General features: G+C 39.1%; 2 protein-coding genes across 2 annotated transcripts; both read left to right on the forward strand.

Annotated features, from left to right (window-relative positions):
- The first annotated feature begins 693 nt into the window (after positions 1–693).
- Positions 694–13,371, forward strand: sparcl1 (SPARC-like 1). Its single transcript, XM_012849845.3, has 11 exons — positions 694–831; positions 1,732–1,787; positions 1,873–1,938; positions 3,271–4,302; positions 5,869–5,977; positions 8,026–8,147; positions 8,225–8,345; positions 8,451–8,587; positions 11,353–11,501; positions 11,954–12,102; positions 12,358–13,371. Exons 2-11 carry the CDS (start codon positions 1,734–1,736, stop codon positions 12,384–12,386), a joined length of 1,968 nt encoding a protein of 655 aa, XP_012705299.2. The 5' UTR covers positions 694–831; positions 1,732–1,733; the 3' UTR covers positions 12,387–13,371.
- A 5,896-nt stretch (positions 13,372–19,267) lies between these two features.
- On the forward strand, positions 19,268–20,664 carry scpp9 (secretory calcium-binding phosphoprotein 9). The gene is made up of 8 exons (XM_036137024.1): positions 19,268–19,383; positions 19,485–19,499; positions 19,584–19,706; positions 19,793–19,864; positions 19,952–20,017; positions 20,103–20,228; positions 20,326–20,376; positions 20,472–20,664. The coding sequence occupies exons 1-8, from the start codon at positions 19,339–19,341 to the stop codon at positions 20,529–20,531; spliced, it is 558 nt and encodes a 185-aa protein (XP_035992917.1). The 5' UTR covers positions 19,268–19,338; the 3' UTR covers positions 20,532–20,664.
- Positions 20,665–22,435: the final 1,771 nt, after the last annotated feature.

Below are 22,435 nucleotides of genomic sequence, written 5' to 3' on the forward strand. Positions count from 1 at the left end.
TGCATGTCAGAGTTGTTAGCACTGTTGCCTACCAGTGAAAAAGGTCCCCTATTAGAACTCCAGCCTGTGGTCTGTGTTTTGCAGGTTCTCCCTGTGCAGCATGGATTGTCTATAGGCACTCCCACAGTCTAGGAATATGCAGGTTAGATTAATTGGCTACTCTAAAATGTCTACCTGTGTTGCCTTGTGATGATGGACTGGCAACCTGTCCATGATATACCCTGCCTCTTGCACAGTGGATGCTGAAGATAGGGCAACATCCTCCCTACAAGCTAGAATAGACCATGGGTGGATGGATGGATAGTGAAGCATTAATAGTACATGCATTACACAAATGGGATAGTTTGCATCATTTCTCATAAAATTTATATGAAATGCATCAATGTTTGTGTTTGTAATGTGACAAAACGTGAACAATTTCAAGCTGTAGGAATATTGGTGTAAAGGCACTGAACATTTTAATCACATGCAAACAGTCTTAGCGTTTGCAGTTTTTAATGCACCTTCACTGTTTGTTACAGGTGAAATGCAAAATACTGTTTTTAAATTTCTTGCCCGCTGGAGAATATTATGTCCCTTTTAAGGCAGCTGACAATCCTGAAGTTCAGTGTGTGTGCCTCCATGTTATCCTCTGTGCAGCCCAAAGACCCTCCCAAATCATTGGCATCAAAGATCTTAAAAAAAGAACCCTCCTCTGTGTGTGGTTCATTTCAGCTTGCGTGGACAGTGAATGGAGCGTTGAATACGAAAGGACATCTTCACGGGTTCAACATCAGCACGTTCTGGTGTTTTTTGCAGGACTCTCGTTTGTCTTGTCACTGCCAGAAGCAGGTAAAACCTAATTGCGAGTGTTTGTATCCCTTTTATTCAGTGCATCCTAAAGGTGTGTAAAGAAATAATGTTTTAAAAAACACAAACTTAAACTGCTGTGTGTTTCTAGTGCCTACTGGCCTTGTTTAAATGTTTCCTCATTTAAGACTTTTTATTTTAATGTTCCTGCTCTACTAAAAGTCATGTCTTGTGAAATTGCTTTTTTTTGCACGAAGACACACCTGATGTGCAGTTTATATTGTAATTTGCCATTATACTATAGACTGTAAAGCAAATTAAAATGCTGCATACGGGGAGTTATGCACACATTTCAAAAAAGAAAAACATACAGATATTATATTGAATAGTTCCCTAAACGATCATATTTATGTTGAAATAATGTGAGGCGTATTTCTGTATTACTAAGTGATCTGACGGAGGTTTGTTTGTACCACAATCTAGCTTGGCACCAAAGTGAAAAAAGATCCAAAGATGTTGATTAGTTGAATACGTTCAGTGAGTTTTTAAACACACAGTCCTGATGCCCTCCCCCATGTCAGGGGTATTTTCACTGAACCACAGAGCTTTAACTCCCCTGGACGGAACCACCGATGTCTCTATTGTTTCCCGTCCTGGCACTCAGTTTGTGGATTCAGTCAACTTTTTCCAGTCTGGTAGCTGCTGATGTTTACTTTACCCCTGAATGTGACTTTTCAGAGCGAGGCCTATCTACTGGTCCGGTAACCATGACAACGGTGGAGCCCACCAAAGTTGCTGGCTGCATACAGATGCATCCGCCTCTTTTTGGGGGAATAAACGCCAAGATTCAATTTTCTCTCAGAGTCATAGACATTCAGTCTTGCTGGGAATTTTAAATATGTTTTCAATGACTGACATTTCCTCACTCTTGTGACGTTTCAGATATGAGGCTCTGCTTGGTGTTCGTTTTCTTACTAGGTGCAACATTTGCTCCATGTGTGAGTAGCAAAGTATTACACTCATCCCTTTAACATGCACAGCTTGTTAAAATCAATAAATGATCAATGTTCCCGTTGTGATTAGGTTAAAGGCAAATCTCATGGAAGACGTCAAGGAATGCAGAAGACCTCGCACTCAGCCAAAGAAAAGGTAAAAAAAAACTATACAAAACACTGAAAAGTTTCATTATTCAAAAGATACTTCAGTATCATGCAGTGCCTTGTAAGTATTGATGACACTTAGAGTTCAGCACATTCTGTGATGTTACAACCGCAGACATCAATACATTTTATTGGGACAGTCCAACACAAAATAGTGGATAATAGTAAAGTTTAGGGAAGGCTTTTCACATCGACACACTGTATTTTATGTGTTTTAAAAATTGCTAAAAAATCTGTCAGTGTGGTTGAAGACAACCTGTGAACAGCAATTTTCAAGTCTCACACAGATTCTTGTTTGGATTTATGTCTGGACTTTGACTAGGCCATTCTGACACATACATATGGTTTATTCTAAACCACTCCTTCGTAACTCTTGCTGTAGGTTTAGGGTTGTTGTTCTGCTGGAAGGTGAACCTCTGACCCAGTCTCAAGTCCATTGCAGCTTTTAACGGGTTCTCTTTTAGGATTGCCCTAAAATTAAGTCTATGTTTGCATACATTTTAAACACCTTCCCAGTCCATACTGAACAAAAAATAAAAAATCCCCAAAACATGAAGATGCCGCCACCACAATGTATTTCACAATACTTGGTGTTGTCTTTATAGACCATTAGGGTCAGTTTTAATCTAATATGATATAGGTAAAGTTATACACCATAATGCTTATGTCTTTCCCAAGCGTGGCCAATTTTAAAACTATCTTTTTATTGCAGCAGCCTTCCTTTATTCATTTCTGTTATTCAAAAGTACATTTTTGTCATGCAAGAACATGAGTTGTCCTGACCCACCTGAGCCGTGGATTTCTGCAGCTATCGTGCACCTCCTTTTGGCTTCTCTTAAAAAAACTCTTGTGCAGCCTGTCAGTTTAGCAGCACGGCCACGTATCGGTAGGCTTGCAGTTGTCCTACAATCTTTCCATTTTCAGACGATGGTCTGAACAGAGCTCCATGAGATGTTCAAAACGTCCAATATCTCTAAGGTCTTTAAAGAATAGGTGGATTTATACTCAGATTAAATTGCAGAAGAGTGGATTTAATTGAAGAGTTACATAATATGTTGAACTGGACCGTACACAGGGGTATCAGAGTAAAGGGGCTATGCCGCAACATTCAGATTTGTGCTTGTCAAAACTTTGAAAACCTAGGCATTCTTTTCTTTCTACTATTAAATTGAGTCATATTTTGTGTTGCTTTATAACAAATTACACCAATAAAATACAAAAGTTAGTGGTTGTGACATCACACATTGTGAAAAAGCTGAAACGGTATGAATACCTTTGCAAAGCACTTTAAGCCAAACGTTTCTCCTCTCTCCTGGGTAAGGATGTCGTCACAGTGGAGGACAATCTGCCACAGGTCTTCCCCACTTTGGTCACATTTGAGGCCAGCAGCCGGGAAAAGGAAGACGAGGAAGTGAGTTCTGGGGATAATACTAATGCCAAAAAATGGGATAAAGAGGTGACAGAAGAACAAGAAAAAGCCCCTGCAGTCTTATTAAGTGAAGAGGAACTGGCAGACCTTTTGGAAAAGGAGGCGGAGGAAGATGAAGAAGCAGAAGCAGAAGCAAGAGAGGATGAGGATGATGGCATGAAACTGGCAGTTACTGAGGGTCAGGTCACTTTAAATGATGACAAGGAGCCAGATGACAGTTTGGAAACAGAGAAAAAGAAAACACATAAGGAAGAAAAGAGGGATGACGCTGAGGAAGAAGGTGGCAAAGTGGAGGACAAGGTGGAAAGACCTGTCCCCAAACTGACTGAATGGGACGTGCCGGTGGGATTGCTGGGGGAAACAGAGGGTAGCACAGAATCAGAACTTTCATCTGATCTGGATTACGCTGCTGATAGTGGAATACTAATACCTGTTCAGGTAGATCTTAACACATCAACTGAAAACCAAGAGTCTCCTTCAGAAAAGGATCTCCAAGATCAGAAAAAGGAGGAGGTGGGCCAGAAAGAATTGTTCATGCAAGACATGCAATCTCCTGAGGCAGGAGACGGGGAAGAAGTGGCTGAACAGAACAAGGATCCGACAGCCAAATCAAAAGAAAAGCAGCCCAGCGAGAAAGAACCAGAGGCAGCCGTGGACGGTCGAGAATTAAAGAGCAGCGGCGTGCTTAAATCTGGTTCACGGCGGCCTGAAAGGGAAGAAGAGATGGGCAAGAATGAGAGTGGAGCTTTCACTAAGAGAAAGACAAGAAAGCAAAAGAAAAACAAGAGAGCCAGGAAGCACTCTCCTCAGAGGAACGAAACCCATCCTGCACAAGATCAGAGCCAACTGGACCGTCAGGAGTCTGAAGGCAGCAGCACCGAGAATGTGGTTCACAAAGCAAAGAGGAAACGGACTGGAAAATGGGTAAAGTATTGGTACAATTGTTGTCCTTAAACTAGCTCATCAATGTTTTCCATTCAGTAAGGCTCAAGGAAAAAAAAAAAAAATCCAACCTCAGTTCTGTGAATTTGGGTTTTACCTCCATTATTTTGATTGTTCAGATAGCACAATTCAAACCGAAACTCCCAGAAATCAGACGAACACATAAAGGTAGATCAAAAAATATCTTGTGACATAGCCAAGGAACAGAAATCTGACACAAAAAGTGAACTATACACCATATATCCTGTTAGATTGAAATGTATATAATGTCATCCAATCATAATACAATCCAATCGTAAGGTTGTCGTGGCTGTGAGCAAACAAAGCCTGAAATTCAATTCAGTTTATTTATATATTAGTATATGAAGACACGTCGTCTCAAGGCACTTTGAATCATTACAGACAGATTAGTTAAACGTTTTTATCTAAGAAAACCCAGCAGATTGCATCCAGTCATTGACCTCTAGCATTTACCCCTCCTGGACGTGCATGTAGCCATGGTGGACAGTCACCTGCATTGTGCCGTTGGCTATGCAGCAATCCCTCATACTGAGCATGCATTTAGCGACAAAGGAGAGGAAAACTCCCCTTTCACAGGAAAAAGCCTCCAGCAGAACCAGGCTCAGTGTGAACGGCCATCTGCCATGACCAACTGGGGGTTAGAGAAGACAGAACAGAGACACAAAAAGCACAAGAGTTGTAAAAGTTGTCCACGGGAGAAACAGGGCTTAACACCGAAAGACAGGGCCAACTGTAATATGTACAGAACATGATGATGTTGGCAGTAGCCTAAGCCTATAGCAGCATAACTATAGAGATAGCTCAGGATAACCTAAGCCACTCTAACTATAAGCTTTGTCAAAAAGGAAAGTTTTAGGATTAGTCTTAAAAGTAGACAGGGTGTCTGCCTCACGGACCAAAATTGGGAGAGGAGCCTGATAGCTAAAGGATCTGCCTCCCATTCTACTTTTAGAGACTCTAGGAACCACCAGCAGACCTGCAGTCTGAGAGCGAAGTGCTCTGTTAGGAACATACGGGGTAATCAGAGCTCTGATATATGATGGAGCTTGATTGTTAAGGGCTTTATACGTTAGAAGGAACATTTTAAACTCTACTTCTTGGGTTTAACAGGAAGCTAAATAGTAATCTCTCTTTTTAATTTTAAGCAGAACTCTTGCTGCAGATCTCTTGAAAGTTAACGCAAATTGGCATGAACAGCCAAATTAATAATTTTCTGGAACAATACTCAAACCCACTCTGTTAATTGTATTTCTTTGTAAGTTTCTCCATCTTCTTATAATATTAAAAAAGGAAAGCACCCTGGACAGCCTCACAGCCTACAAGGGTTTAAAAGACAGAGGAGTACAATGTTTTATTATAATACAAAAGCAAGAGAAAACATAATGCTCATATAACTCTTAACCTAAAGAATCTTATTTTCATCAAAAGTGACAACATGTTATATTTTTTATCTGCAATATATTGAGTTTGTAAGTAGCATTCTAATGATTTTTTTTAAATTATGTTTTTTAAACCATTTGTCATTAGGGTCCTTTAGTGGGAGTGAATCCAGTGCAGATCAGAGCCGGAGTGGATTTGTACCCTAGGTCCAGATCCTCTTTTAGTGGGGACCTACACCTTTCAGAAACTCCACCAGGTTTGTGCTTAATGCTTTATTATTTGTTATAGAGAGAGAAAAACAAAACAAAATGCTCGTAACAGATATTAAATGTTAGACTGAGGGGCTGGAAGACAGAACCGTCATTTCCCAGCCAGTGCATTTATGTGGGCCTCATATGGATTAGGCTCAGACTGGATGTGTGCTAAATGAGCCTTGTGCTCATAATAGGCTTCTTGAATGAGACCCACTTGAGTTGACTAATACAACCCATAATGGCCAGACCAGTTGCACAACACATTTAAGGTCCATATGGGCCCCACTTTTTACCAAAAATGGTTCTGCATCAAACTGATTTAAGCAGTTTAAATGGTGCCATTTGGTCACCCACCAACAAATCCCACCTGGGGCCCATTTTGCAGCCCAGTACCTAATGGGTTGAGACAGGAAAACCAATTCAGGTTTCACCAATGGCATTTGAAGTTGTGAATGTTGTAGTTGCAAAGCTTTAAGAATTGAAAGAAATTGAAAGAGGCCAATGACAGTAGCAAATTAGTTTATCTAAATATAAACATGTGACTAAACATCTAGCACAAGTATGCAAAAACAAGGTATACAACTGGAACATATGATGTAAGTAAATGTCTTAAGCTTTAAGATTTTACTTTAAGAAATAAGGCAAACATACTATAGTTCAGCATTTTCAGAAGATTTGGTAAACTGCTATAGTTAAGTTATGTTGTAGATGTAATTTAAGTATCCATCCTGATTAAAAATACATGAACATTCCTATTTTGAAGGAAATATTAATTACATTTTGACTTAACTCTTCTCTGTGCTGCAAGTTTATGTGATCTGTCACTTACATGGAAATTTAAAGAATTTATGCTGTTTTGAGGACATCTCTTTAAAATTCACGCGGTTTTGAGGACGTAAACCCTTAAAATCCTGATAGAAGAAATGAATGTATAAGAGTGCAGATACTTTAAAACGGAGCGGTGAATGCTTTTCACAAAACACAAAAGTTTTTATTGAAACATTACTCGGTCTTGCGGTTTTTCCAATCATATCTATTATGTGTCGTGTAATTATGGTGAGCAAACATTTACATTTAATATATATTATAAAGACACAAGGCACAAATGAGCATGTTGTTTACATCTTGCTTATAAAAAAAAAATAATATCATGTCAAAAATTATACTTTTGGCCTTTTCTACAAGACATTTTATGATGGATGGCAAATTGTTCATTGTAAACAAAGATACTGACTTAGAAAATGTTGTCTTGACCAATGGGGGCACTAAAGCCACTGCATCTAACATTTGGCATTTCTGTTTCTTTTTATAAATGTAAACATCTAAATATTACAATCCACTTGTTCATGCCTCACAGATATCTAAAATTGCAGAAACTAAAATTATACAGACTTGCATAATTTTTTTATGAAAAATTCTCTTGTATTTTTTATCCCTTTTCATCTGTTTATTATAAATGTGTTTTTTTATTTTAACCTTTTAAAAGACAGAAATCCTAGAAGATAGAAATTTGTTTTATAATCTTAAAAACACGGATGAAATTGTTAAAAAACAGAATTACATTCAAGCGGAATGTGATACTCAAGTTTTTGCATACAAGTTGAATTGAGTTACTTGTATATTAAAACTTTATAAATTAAAATGTATCATGATGAAAGACAAAATGAACTATAAAATAGCGTTCGTCCTTGGAAATAACATTTCTTCCGTGGTCTCTGACAAACAGCGTTCACCATCCAGTGACTAATGCCCAATCCCAACAATCTCACAGGGGAATCCGCTGACCGGGCCACTTTGCTCCTACTTCCACATGAATAGTGCCCACATTACTTCCCAGTCACTACCAAAACACAGCTCTGCAGGCTTAAGGAGTGAATGAGGCAGATCAGGTTGAATTTAATCACTGTACCAGCTCTAATGACAGAGGAATGCAGCAGGTGATGCAGACTGGCGACTGCTCACTTGTTCCCACAAGAAGAACCCGTCAGAAAAAGGAGCAATTTTGCTGTCATTCTGATTTATGGTGCACAATGTTTGCTCTTTCTACTAGATCCGTGTGACAATTTCCGCTGCAAGCGTGGAAAAACATGCAAACTGAATGCGGATGGTAAACCTGGATGTGTGTGTCAAGAGCCACTAGAGTGCCCGCCCAGCGTGAATACATTTGAACAGGTAAGTAGGTGTAAAATGTCGCCTGTTTCAGCTGCAGAGCCTAATCCGTGGCGTTTTTTTTTTTTATTTCCGTTCAGGTTTGTGGGACAGACAACAAAACGTATGATACGACCTGCGAGCTCTTTGCTACCAAATGCAAACTGGAGGGCACAAAGAGAGGCAACAAGCTTCATCTGGACTACACTGGCCCATGCAAATGTGAGACCTGGACAGGTTTTTGTTGAAGCAAAACATTTTAAAAATTGTTGGGGAAAAACACTTTGACTAATTATTGTATTGTTATTATGCATCTTGCTCTCTCAGTAATACCGCCGTGTGTGAAGAACGAACTGGTCCAGTTTCCTCTGCGGATGAGGGATTGGCTGAAAAATGTGCTTCTGCAGCTCTATGAGCATGACTCCACATCACCGGGCTTCCTCACCCCAAAACAGCGTTTCAGAGTAAGACACACGCCTGAGTAAGCTTTTACAGTAACTGCATCCACCTGACCAACATTTTCTCTGTGAAAAGGTAAAGAAGGGATAGAAGATACATACAGTATATATATATATATATATATATATATATATATATATATATATATATATATATATATATATTTATATATATATATATATATATGATGAGGGTTAGGTCTTGTAAACTTCTTTTAAACAATGTTGCTTTTATATATATATATATATATATATATATATATATATATATATATATATATATATATATATATATATATATATATATATATATTAAGGCTGGGCAAGTTAACGTGTTAATTTTTAATATTTAAAAGAAGTTTACAAGACCTAACCCTCATCATTGGAATAGGGTGAGGGTGTGTGCAAAAGATTTTGGACAAGAACACTCAAACAGACACATAGATCTGCTGCTCATAGAACAGGCCTTTTGCCTGTTCTATGAGCAGCAGATCATCAGAGGTGGGTCGAGTAGCCAAAAGTGAACTTGAGTAAGAATAGCACTACTTCAACATATTTTTACCCGAGTAAAAGTAAAAAGTCACCAACCAAGAAATAAATCAAGATAGAGTAAAAAAAAGTATTCGGAAAGAAGGATACCCAAGTACCGAGTAACTAATCTGACATTGGATTTAATATTACAAATTATGTGGTCTTGTAGACAAAAATATAAAAAGCTGTGTGCAAATTCAGGTATTTTAAAGATTAAAATAGTATAATATACAAAAATTACACGATTACAAATCAATACTTACAACAGGTAGGTACTTACAGTAAGTTAGAACAATACTTCCAAAAATGATATCTACTGTTTACTGTATGTTCACCTGACCTCCAAATGGCTCAACGAGGTCAGCAGATAGAAAATCACATTAAAACAACAAATCTGGTGTACAAACAAGAATTCTCACTTTACCATAAACTGAAGGTGTGTGTCTGGTGCATTTTTGGTTAAAATTAGTATGTTCTTTAGTCAGTGAAGTTACTCACAGTTGGCGGAGTAGCCAGAAATTTTACTCAAGTAAGAGTAACGATACTTCTTGATAGTATTACTCAAGTAAAAGTAAAAAATACAGCACAGTAAAACTACTCCTAAAAGTTAATTATGTTCAAAACGTTACTCAAGTACATGTAACTGAGTAAATGTAATTAGTTACTACCCACCTCTGCAGATCATACATTGGGAAAGCTTTGCACAGAATGTTCTTCTACACTTTCAGCATTTGTTATTTTTTCTGGAAAAGCTCTGAGAAACGTGATGTACATATTATGAAGAGCTGGCTTAATGCGGACAGTAAACACAGGGGAAAGTCTGAATGAGTTGAAAGGAGAGAATCAAATAAATACTAATGATCAATTTTATTTTAGAAGCCTTCAAGTTTAAATGAAAGAAGCAGTGATTGGAGTGTGTATTGTTACAATAACTGCATGCTCTGAACAAATCAAAGGCAGCCAAGACAAATTTGTCTGACAGCTGCACTGAAAGCATGAAGGCAGATTGAAATGAGCATGTTTGAAACTGTTCACATGAAAACTTCAAAACAAGTTTGCGTAAAAGATGAAATATCAATTTGATGAAGTTCTGAATCAGAATTTAGTTTGTTTGAGCATAAAGTCAGCAGAGTGAGACTTCATTGGGGATGCTCCAAGTGTAAAACGAAAACAAAGCGTCAGTGCTTGCTGCACATTACCGTAATTAATTTTACCTAAGAGAGAGAGGCTGGGCGGAAGTCCTGCCTTTGATGAAACTTGAATCTAGTTGTAGGCTTAATTAATGAATAAATCCTCATCGGTATGCTATTCTAGTTTGAATTAAGTAAGGGTACAACACCTACATTTTTCAAAACTGGAGTGTGACGTGTTTTGTTTACAGGTCAAAGTGCATTTCAGTGCCTCATCAGTTTGCTATTCTAGTTTGTTGAATAATAACTGTAGGCGGCAACAGTGGAACCAAGACGGAGATGAGCAGAATTCTGATAAATCTGAAGATGAAATAAGGCCTAAAAGGAAAAGAAATGAAGCAGCAGCAGACGTTTTTATTTTCCCCTCCCTGAGAAACAGAAACTGATCTCCAGTGATGAGATGTGAAACGTATGTAAGAATGCAGATGCAAATTAGGCCTGAAAGCGGTCATCTGTCATGTTATTTTCAGATTAACTTTGGCTAAAAAAGCCTTCTGAATAAATAAAACACGTCTTGTCACTTCATGTAAAGATGCAGTTGTTTAACTGACATACTCTGTATTTAGTCACCCACCTGAAACTTAGGAAATTCTCGCTCTTGCGACAGTGGCGCAAGAGTTAGGGAGGTTGTCCTGTAACTGATGGGTTGCTGGTTCAATCCCCCACTCTGACTGTCTCAGTCAAGTGCATGGCAGCCTTGCTTCTCTCAGTCTGCCCCAGGGCAGCTGTGGCTACTAACATAGCTCACCACCGTCAGGGTGTGAATGACTGATGTTAGTGTAAAGCACTTTGGGGTTGTCAGACTTAATAAAGCACTATAAAAGTACAATTTACCATTTATAAATGACAAAGGTACAGTATATGAAAAATAATAGAAACCTTCTGCGGTTTCATGGACCTTTTAGAATCACCAAGTCATTTGTGTTGCAACAAGCTGAAGAATATGTTGTTTTTGACCGACCTTTAATGATTTATTTAACGTGTGAGAAACACCAGCTACAGATTTGTTGCTTGTTTGTACGTGATCTGCTTGTCCTTCTTTGTTTGTAGGTGAAGAAAATCTCTGAGAATGAGCGGCGCCTTCAGGCTGGAAATCACTCTGTTGAGCTTCTGGCACTGGACTTTGAAAAGAACTACAACATGTACATCTATCCGGTGCACTGGCAGTTTGCTCAGCTGGATCAGCATCCCTCTGACAGGTACATCTCCACCACCTGTGCTGGACTCCCAGATGATTGGAACCAGAACACAAACAATGAAAAAGTAAAAAAAATATTTGGTTTTAGAAATTAAAAATGATCCTTTTTGTTTCTCCAGTCTGATTCATACTGAGAAACAATTTGTCTTGATCTCAGAATGAATGAGTTAGAAAACCACAATGTAGTGTATCCTCTGGATCTTTCTTACTGGGTAATTGTTGGCTGTTATTTAGAGTAATGATTATCAATCAACACTGATTATTAATATTCTACTAAGGCTAATAGAAGGTGTTCAATTTAATTAAACTTTCTATTAATCTAGATATTAGGAAAACGCATGTCAACATCCAAAATATGATCAAAATCCAACATGTAAAGGTATCACAGAAACAGCCTTGCTCTATCCATCCAGCCCTCTTTATGAAAATCTCCCTACTGCTCGTTCTCTTTAGGGTCCTGTCCCACTCAGAGCTGGCCCCACTCAGGGTCCCCCTGGTGCCGATGGAGCACTGCACCTCTCTCTTCTTCCGGGAGTGCGACGCTGACAAGGACAAACAAGTTACCTTGAAAGAGTGGACCTCCTGCTTTGGCATCAAAGATGGTGAGAGCGGAATCACTGATGAAACTAAATCATCTACTATCAGCTCATATATTCATTTCAGACCGATTCAGCGGGGTCTGAACACGGCTGTGGTGACGACGTCACAAACATTTTCCTCTTAGTTTGGTAAAAAATAAATAATGGATGTGTTGTTTATCTGGAAATGCAAACCTCTCCTCGGTCTACTGACAATACATGAACGGCTGCTGGTATTTCAAAGCTGCTCACATTTCCTTCAAACCTGTTTCTCCACAGAGGATATGGACGTCAACCTGCTTTTCTGAGCTTCATCTCTGCTCTCCTCTGCCGCACATGCTTTTGGAAACTTTAAAAGGAAACTTCCACGCATCACTTTAACTTTTGATATCCTGTTTATCATGAGGTTAAAGGAATAAAACGGTCTGTAACCCCAACCCTTCCCTGCTTTAAAAGCAAGCATTTATGATTATTGCTGTTGTTGGGCTAGGTTTGGTCATTTAAATTGGGAATTTGTCACTTGGAAAACTCTTTCTGAGAGGATTAGGTTTGTGTTCAACTGGCATACTTCAGAAAATGTTTTCTAATCAATTCCACACGGGGGTAAAGTTGACTTATTAACAGAGGAGACTTTGTACAGTATGTGATGCTGGGTTTAAAATAACATGCGTAGAGATATTCAGAGTAGAATCAATAACTCAAATAACTAAAAGTTAGTGTTTCCTCAAACCATTGCTTTGTAATACTACTGTGAATGTGTAACCGTTTCACTGAACCTGGTAGTGAATGTGGTAAATGTCTTGTGATTTTAAGTAAAAGCTGAATTGGCTGCAAAAAAGAAAAAAAAAGAAAAAGAAAAAAAAAATCACAAAAAGATATAGAATATTTTTGTGTATCCTGTCATTATTAAAAAATAAAAAAGACCTGTGTTCCTCAGTTGTCCAGAAATAAAGTTGTTTTCACACTTGGGTGGCACCAGTTTATACTTTTATCTTTGGACGATTTCTATTCAGACACACAAGATGCTTCGACTCGCGGGAGACATTTACAACCACAGCAAAACAAAATGCCGCAGTCAGTTTTCCAGTTTCTCTTGCTATTTTATGTTAAATCGTTGTTTAACTTACCAAATGATGCACCCATAACAAACCGACTTATCTACTCCATGTACTTATCATATAAGGTATTAGCGGACAGAATAGAGTAATGATAAGCTCTGTTTGAGTCCTTTTACACACATTTTTTCCTCGGTGGGATTTACTTGTATTTTGTATCGTTGAATCAAAGTCTTGGAGTCTTTTGTCGACAACGCTGAGCTGATTTTTGGATAACTCGGCAACAGAAAGGTCTCGGGACTTCCTCTCTTGTGCCGATGCATCTTACTCACTTATTTATCTTGCTGTTAGCCCTTATGACGTGAACTCAGTAACTGAGTTTTGCAGACTGTGAAGATTAAGATTTGAAAATCAAAATTCATTTTAGTCTGGAGTTTTTTTTTTTTAATAACTGATTTAGAGCTGTTGAGTTTTCTGCTTGACTGCATGACACGACTGTGTGTCTTCAGCAACAATAGGCTTGGAAATGCAAGTCACTCATCGGTGGTTTTGGTTTACCTCTAAATCCTAAATAATGGTCCTCTGTAAAGCAACAAACAGAAAAGGAGAAACCTTAGTCACGGTGATAGCAGCGTGTTGTTGTTTTCCCCCTGATAAATTATTGCATTCTGATTGGACGTTTGTGCTTGACCTCTGAATGTGCCTCTCTCTTTATAAGCCGAGCGGGAGGCAGCCGGTTACCTGCTGACCGTCTGCCGTGGCTGACAATAAACATGTTCCGCGTGCTCTGGGTTATTCTTCCAACTCTGGCTGTCGTGGTGCAGGGTGGTGCGTCCTCGGGGAGTGCTGAGGACCTCCTCAAAGGGGGAGCAAAAAACAATGGCGGGGGTGCTGCAGCCGCCGGGAACGTGGCCAATGCTCAAAACGGAGTTCCGCTGGCCGGTGAGGCCGTCATGGCGCGCCTCGTCCAACTTGGTGGGTCACTTTTCATCCAGCCAATAGGAAACCCCGGTCAGCCCCCGTTGCAGCAGCTAATTCCCATTTCAGCTCTCCTGCAGGGTGGGACCTTTGTTGTGGGACAGGGCGGAGGAGCAAACGGGAATCTGCAGCTGGATCAGCAAGCCGGGGGTGGGCCAGTGGTGCTGCTCGCTGCGGCGCCCCAGAATAACGCCGGAGTAGGCCCTCAGATGTTCTCGGTGTCTGGGCCCAACAACCAGCCGCAGCAGCAGCAGCAGCAGCAGCTGGGCGTGGCTGCTACCGGCGGCGGCGGCGGCGCGCAGGCCAGAGGAAGATTGAGGTTTCAGCGTTCAGTGGCAGCTCGTCTTCGGAGAACGCAGTCTCCCTCTCTGAAAGCCGAGGCGGAGGAAGAGGAGGAAGAATGCTCCGGGATGGACACAGAGGAGAAGCAGCAGTGATGAGACCATGCTGCTCTGACTGATGCAACCTTTATACTCTCAGATCTGTCATATAAACAGCATTCAGAAATTGTGATCTTAAGAAATAATTGTTATCATAACTACTGGTCAATAAATTGATTGAAATTTCAAGTGCTGAGACTTTGTCGACTGTTTTGTTTACATTTAATCTGTCTCTCAAGGTATACCCAATTAAATAAAAAAAAAAAAAATAGCAACTCACCATGGTTTATTTTTATCAGAGTTGAGTAAATATATACACAAACTTCTATTTCCAGTGTATTCTCAGCGTGAAACCTGGTCATTTGGCTCTCTGAGCTTGAAAAGCAAACACGCCACAACATTTACATCACTGCTTAGCAGGGTAACTGAGTGCTGCTGATTAAAGGCCATGACGGGATAAAAACAAGCAATCCAATCTCCTACATGAGAGAAATTATTATATTCACTCGGGGAAAGACCAGTTTTCACAAAGTAAACCTCCAAGCAAGAGAAAAAAAAAAAATCCTCTCAGGGAACACGACCGCGGTGTGTAATTAAATGTCCAGACCAGACTTCCCACATGGTGTTTACGTATGTTACTGTGGGCAGCCTAGTCAGCAGCCAAGAAACTGTTCCCAGACAGTCTGTGGATGAGAGCAAAAAAAAAAAAAAAAAAGAGAGTCAGCTATATGCAGGAAATACATTTAATGATCACAATATGCTGAGATGAACAGCCTGTCAAAGCTCCTAGAAGTAATGGAGAAATTATATCATGTTTTTTTCTTACCCTTTTTGGTTTAAGTGCATATAAGTTAGGTATTTATAAACACAAGTCCTAATTAAATTATTTTGCTTCGTGGCGTGGAAGCTATTCCGTATGATTACCAGAATTAAATCACAAGATATTAGTGAGTGTTATGATTTATATCGACAATGTTGAATTTTAGTTCGATGTCCTAGTTGTAATGTTTTAATGGCAGCTATAAATCTAAATTCAGTTATGATGATCTGACGATGGGTTTAGGTGTTTCAGGTAATTGTTCAGTCATTCTGATCAAAGTGACTCACGAGCTCGGAGGTGTGCGTGACGGATATCTTGCGCCTTTCTAACATATTCATCTCCCTTTAATATACAGGTTGTTTTTACTTTCTATTGTTACAACATGAAACTTCAGCGTATTTTATTGGATTTTTATGTGCTAGAAACCAGTGCAAAGCAACAAACTAACTGTGAAGTGGAAGGAAAAATCATACTTTGTTTCCAAAGATTTTTTCAAATAAAAGTCCAGAAAGCATGGCATCCATTTTTATTTACCCTGTTTAAGTCAATACTTTTGAGATTCACCTTTAACTGTAATTAAAGCTGTTCCGTCTTTTGGGGTGTCTCTCTACCGGCTTTACAGGTCTTGAACCTGAACTATTTGCCCATTCTTCCTCGTGTAAAGCTCAAAGCCAGTCAGATTGGATTAAGAGTGTCTGTTAACAGCAGTTTTCAAGTCTGGCAACTGGACTGAGGACTGGACTATGACTTGATTGTTCTAATACTTGAATGTACTGGGATCTAGGGGGATTAAGAGTTTAGCTTTTGACCAACGTGGGAATATTTTAAGGGTTTAACTCATGTGTGGAGACATTAATGATTGTAAGTTAAAGTGTATGAGAGGTATGATGGAGCCATTGGTTTTTCTATCTTCAACATGCTCCTTTTCTAACCACTTGTGTTAACTGGCACATCTAAGCCATTTTTATTTCATCGTTTATTCAAAATACATAAATACATGAATTAAATGTGCTTTGATCTAAACAATTCCTCCACCTCTGGTGGTTTAGGGATTTTCTCCTGCTGCCTCCCAAGCCTTAATATCTTTTGCTGCCTTCGGCAAGTTTACTTCCAGGATTACCATCTATTTGGTTCCATGTATCTTCCATCTAACCTGACGAGCCAGATGAATTTCGTTCCGCTTAGCTCCGTCTAGCTTCACTCACATCCATCTGGGACCTCTCCCATAGAGAGTGATTTCTTCAACTAATTTTATTGTCCAGCCAATCAGGACGCAGGGCTGGAGTTTCATAGATGTGACGTAGCGGAGAAGCGACCGTGACGTGAGACTGTTTTGATAGCAATGGCGGCTCGTCGAGGAAGCAAGTGTTAACATTGATGCTGCTACTTCTTCTGTGTTGTCTAATCTACCTGATATTGTTTCATTAAAAGAACATCAGAGAACGTCTCTGAAGGCTTTTGTTGGTGGAAACCATGTTTTCGCCCTTCTCCCGACCGGATTTTGGCAAGTTTTGTTTTTTCCTGCATCACTCTCATCAGCGTCACGGGTTAGCTTCGGTGTGAGTGGTTGAAATAGCACGTTGATAAAGATGACAGACAAGTGGCTTATCCAATCATATGCAAGGATTTTTGATAAGGCCCAGCCTTCAAAAAAGGCAATTCCTATGGATCTGTTCCAGATGGATGAGTGGAGCTAGATGGAGCGAAATTCATTTGGCTAGGGTCAGGTTATCTTCCATCTTCCAGCTTTGAGCAGCCTTCCCATCCTTGCTGAAGAAATGTACTCCCACAGCATGATCCTGCCGCCCTATGTTATACTATGCAGATGATGTGCTCTGCTAGTCGTCCGCCACGCATAAGGCTCAGTTCCACTGACCTTTCTCGGTTTGGCTTGCCTGCCTTCGGCTCCTCCTCGAAATGTTTAGATTTATCTTCTTCATAAAACTCTAAATTTTGGAGTTTTATGAAGGAGATAAATGTAAACATCCACACATGCATGAGAATAGCTCTGACGCCATTCAAGCCCAGGTTCAAAATCCTGGCAGGGCAAGCAAGAGCTCACTTCTCTCACTGAAAGTAAAAGAAAAAATATGATTGTCCAAAAATTTTCTGTTATTAAATGTGTTCTGAATTTAAATCATTTAAAAGTTTGAGACAGCTGAGTCCAGATGGGAAACATAAAACAGAAAATCCAGCTTTCCTCCATTTGCTTTTTTTAAGTCAGACACTTCAGAGCGTGCACAATATTATTGTTATGCTTGTTTTTTGTGTACATGACATCATAACTTTACTCAGTAAATTAGGGAACATCAGAAATTAGAATGGATGTTCAGCTCCATTTTTCAAAACAAAAAATATTGTCAAAAGATTCTTGAATAAGACTGAATTCATTTCATTTGAATCAAGGCATGCAGATGTTGATACAACTACGTAGCCATATATATATATATATATATATATATATATATATATATATATATATATATATATATATATATATATATATATATATATATATATATATATATATACATATATACTTAGCATATGTATGCTAAGTAGTTAAATAGTTGGACTTCTGGACCTTGGCATCATGAAATATTGTCGGAGTGGCCCTCTTTAAGTTTTAATTGAATACCCCTGCTCTAAAACATGTCAAACAGCACAGAATGAGGATATTCATTTTAATATTTTTTTCTACTATGACTTTACTTGTGATTCTATGGAACGTTTTAGTCGATGGAAGGAAAAATACAAACTAAAATAAAAACTGTACGCATCACCTTCTTCCACACTGCTGGAGAGTTACAGCATGGAGGAAACCTAGCTGGGCCTGTTTCTGGCCTCTTTGTGTATGGTGAGGAGGCTTTTTGACCAGAAGTTGGTTTCAAATGAACCGTGAACTATTAAATTGAATAAACTGCTGAATATTGTCCGTTTCCGACTTCTGAAAGTCATGATATAAAAGTTATGTTGCTTGCAGATTATTTTGTACTTGTATAATAGTTCTAATACCACATACTAAATACAGCTCCTTCAACAGTTATTGGGGTTCCAGGTAAAATTTCAATGAATTATTGAGTCTTGGTGGAACACAAGATGGCCCTAATTGGTGCAGATTGTTCATGGTGAGCTTCTTAGATAAGATAAGATAAGATAAGATAAGATAAGATAAGATAAGATAAGATAAGATAAGATAAGATAAGATAAGAAATGGGGGGCAATAGGGATGTGATTAATCTATAAATGTGCTAAGAGGACACTAAAATATGACAAAAGACTTGAAATGAAAAGTCCCTCCGTTTGGAGCTGACAGTTCTAAACAGCATTGACTCAAGCAGGCCAAATACAACTATTTGCGACACACCTCAGGTTTTTCCTTGTAAAATAATTTTAAAAACCATGCATGCCTTTTCTATTTCCCAATTATGGAGGACTTTGTGTTGATCTGTCACATAAAGTAGAAAAAAAGAGTACACTGAATTTGTGGTTGCAGCATGACAAAATAAAGGAAAGGGTTAGACGTATAAATGTTTTTACAATCCACTTTAAGTAGACGTATAAATGAGCTTTTCTTGCTCTGATACAAAGCTACGACGTTGTCATCTGTTTTCCTGCTGAAACCACAATCCTCAACATTTAAAGGGTTCTTAATGGTTTGTAAGTCAGTGCCGTCCGCAAACCCCTAAAGCTTCCCGGTGAGACACTAAATCGCTCCGTCATCTTTTTGTGGTCATTCACCCGCGTGAATGAACAATAGTGACCGAGGTAAAATCTTTTTTAAAAAAAAAAGGTAACTTGTGACTTTTACCATTCCTTAAAGCTTTTCATAATGAAGATGTCATTTCCCAAGTTCCCATGACACACAGGTGACAAATGCAGAGTGCAAAATTAGCACTTTTCTTCTTTCTAATTGGTTCGCAATAATCTCTGGGACCCATAAAAAGGTGCTCCCAAAGCAAAAAAGTTACAGTTCTCCTCCAACACCTGAAGGAAGAGTGCTTTTTGCAGATTTCGAGGTGCAAAAATGAAGTTTCTTCTCTTCACTGTATTTGTGGCGGTCGTCTCCAGCGTAAGTACCGTCTGTCTACATCTCTCTCTTTAGTTTCTGCTGTCTTTCTGTTACACTCCATCGCAACATCTTTTTTTTTTGTTTCCTCTAATCTCCTGCAGGTCAGTGGAGGCAAGGTGAGAAACAAACAGTATGAATCAAAGCCTGATTTGTGATATAATTGGCTACAGACAATAAAAAAAATCTGTTTTTTCTTGTAGACAGCAAAACTGTTGGCAGCTATGAATGCTGGGATGCTTAACGGGATGATGGCTGGAGGTCTGAACCCACCTCTGGTAGCTGGAGGTGGAATGGGTTTAGTTGGGCAGCCTCCATTTGCTCAGGTCAGTCCAGAAGCTCATAAAATTGTTAGTTTGACACAAAGTTATGTCACATGTTGAATATATTTTCATTTATGTCCTTCTCACAGTTTGTTCCTGGACTTCCTGCCTTTGCTGTTCGAGCTCCAATCCCTAATGTGTTCCCTGCTGCTGTCAATCCGGTTAGCAGTCGTGTCAATGCCACAAAACTCATCCTCTGTTTTTTTTTTTACACTTTCACAGTTCATATTTGTGTCTGTATTGTTTAGTACCAGTTCCCTATGATGGGCGCTCCCCAAATGCCCCAAATGAATCCTCCTCAACAATTTCAGATGGTAATCACTCACTTCCCTCTAAAGATGGTTGCGTTTCGTTAACGTTAATCAGCAGAATGGTGAGGACCTCGTGTTTTTCCTTTAGGGAATGGCGGCTGGTGCCATGCAGCAGCAGCAGCCTCCCTTCCAGGCTTTTCAGGCTCCCGCTCAGCCTCCTTTTCAGGCTCCCGCTCAGCCTGCCGTTCAGCCTGATCCGCTACGTAGGTTCAGGGTAAGAATTAACGAATGAGCATTTGTAGTGCTCTGTAGACAGTCTGTGAGATGCTTTCGAACTTGAAGGGGTTGAATGTCTCTCTGTTTATCTGCAGCGTCAGACTGTGAAATCTAAAAATGCAGGGCAGTCTGCTGTGGACACACAGGTATAACGATTCACTTCATGTCATTTTTTGTGATCCTGTTCTGACACATGCATGGTCATTCATTATTTTCCGCTGTTACCTACATATGTCAACAGGTTCCACGTCCCCCCGAGTCCACAGCGGTTCCTCCCTGTGACAACAAGGCAGCTAGCTAAGTTCACAATGGCATTTATGTCAAGAGCCACGATGACATGAAGAGGCATCTCACGTTGTCTTGCTCCAATTATCTCAATCATTTTGATCAAAATAAAATCTGTCACTTTTTGCACGTTTGATTTCTAATAAAGAAATTATCACGACTGGGATTTATTTGAGTGTAATTTGTTGTGGCTCATTGCTGCCATCTAAAGGTAAAAAATTCAATTTAATGAAAAGAATTATCAAAAGCAAACAAAATAGCAAACAGAACTCTAAAAAGCGTGGTGTCCATCCATCTTCTCTTCAATTCAAACCTGCTTCTCTGTTCCGGCTGAAGAAATGCATCCCATGATCCTGATGCTGCCACCAGTAATTTCCCAGCATCTCTCCATCTCTCTCTCCCTGACCTGCCTGGTGTGTTCTTTGCTCTTTAAGATGTTTGTTGCCTGATCTTCTCCAACAACCCTTTGACGGCTTCCCAGAACAGCTGGATTTATACTGAGATCAAATTACACGCAAATGGGATTTATGTACTGATTAGGTGACTTCTGAAGGCAGCTGGTTGGATTTATGGGTTTATTTAGGGACATTGAAGTGAAGAGAGTGGTGGGAAAAAGCCCCCAAATTTAGATACTTCACACTTCAGTGCTACTTTGTTTTACTTTCCCACAAAAAATCCCAGTAAAACAAATGAAGGTTTGTGGCTGTACTTTGACAAAATATGAAAAAAAGGGTTTGAATACTTTCACAATACACTTTAGGTCAGCAGTGGCAGTTAAGAAGCTTTAGAATAGAATAGAATAGAATAGAATAGAATAGAATAGAATAGAATAGAAATACCCTAATTGTGCCACAATGGGGAAATTTAGGCTTGACAGTAGAAAAAACACGTAGACAGGATACATAGGAGTTACACACCAGATTGAGTAATTTGATGTGAATTTCTAAGCCAAAGGAAAATGCAGTTATCAGAAAGGGAAACAAAGAAAGAAAAAGTGAAGTTATTAATTTATAAATTGGCATATTCAGGTGAAAAGGCATACATTGGGTAAAAAATGTTGCTTGGCAGACTTTACCCCTTGCTTGAGCTTTGGGGACTTGGTCACTGGGCAGACCTTGGTGAAAGTATTTTTATTCATCCTTCAAAAGAAGTTTTCCTTCACTTTGTTAACCTATAAAAACATTTCCAACCTGCAAGCAAAACATGGTCTTTCAGTAATTTAAAGAACCGTATGCTTATGTCGACTGATAGCCATGCTGGGATTCAGGTTCTCTTCTGAAATGTCCTGCATAAACAAAACCTTTCCTGGGACAGGTTTAATCTCAGTTTTAGACAGCAGTTTGAATTTTGATTGGGTAATAAACTTTGATTGAATAGAAATATTGAACTGTAAATTGTATAGTTTGTAAAGACATTAGACGTTTGTCTAATGTCTTTAGAGGATTTATCATAATCTAGAAAGGTAAAGTATAAATTAGGCTTTACCATGCATTGAAATTCTTTCAACAGTACATTTGTACATTAGTACTAAAAAAAAAAAAATACAATAATTGTGTCTTCCACAGAAAATAGTTCATCCTGGGTCATCAGTCTACATCCCCATATTTTCCTCCAAGTAATTTAAGACGTCTTTAAAATTTAGATCAGCTCTACCATTCAGCTCATTTTCCATCTGATAGCAGATAAAACAAATTGACTAAATCACATCTGCTGCACATATAAGAGTCCTGGAAACAGTGATATCCATGCTAACTTGAAGGATGTAGACTTGATGGTAAACTGGAGCAAGAAAAGGTTGGAGGACAAGTTCTAACATTCCCACGTTAGCATGCCGAGAACAACTGAAAGAGCTGTAAAATTGGCAATATTACTCCTGTTTGGTTTGCTCCACGTGCAAAACTTTATCATAAACCATTGTAG

Source organism: Fundulus heteroclitus, chromosome 5 (assembly GCF_011125445.2).
Source record: "Fundulus heteroclitus isolate FHET01 chromosome 5, MU-UCD_Fhet_4.1, whole genome shotgun sequence".
In the NCBI taxonomy this organism is placed as follows: Eukaryota; Metazoa; Chordata; class Actinopteri; order Cyprinodontiformes; family Fundulidae; genus Fundulus; species Fundulus heteroclitus.

What these genes read in the sequence shown, in the direction of transcription:
- scpp9 (XM_036137024.1), top strand. Translation starts at nt 19,339, where the DNA reads ATGAAGTTTCTTCTCTTCACTGTATTTGTGGCGGTCGTCTCCAGC. An exon ending in CTCCTCAACAATTTCAGATG is followed by an intron (nt 20,018 to 20,102) that starts GTAATCACTCAC and finishes TTTTTCCTTTAG; the next exon opens with GGAATGGCGGCTGGTGCCAT. An exon ending in AGTCTGCTGTGGACACACAG is followed by an intron (nt 20,377 to 20,471) that starts GTATAACGATTC and finishes ATATGTCAACAG; the next exon opens with GTTCCACGTCCCCCCGAGTC.
- sparcl1 (XM_012849845.3), top strand. Translation starts at nt 1,734, where the DNA reads ATGAGGCTCTGCTTGGTGTTCGTTTTCTTACTAGGTGCAACATTTGCT. An exon ending in GCGTGAATACATTTGAACAG is followed by an intron (nt 8,148 to 8,224) that starts GTAAGTAGGTGT and finishes ATTTCCGTTCAG; the next exon opens with GTTTGTGGGACAGACAACAA. An exon ending in CTACACTGGCCCATGCAAAT is followed by an intron (nt 8,346 to 8,450) that starts GTGAGACCTGGA and finishes TTGCTCTCTCAG; the next exon opens with TAATACCGCCGTGTGTGAAG.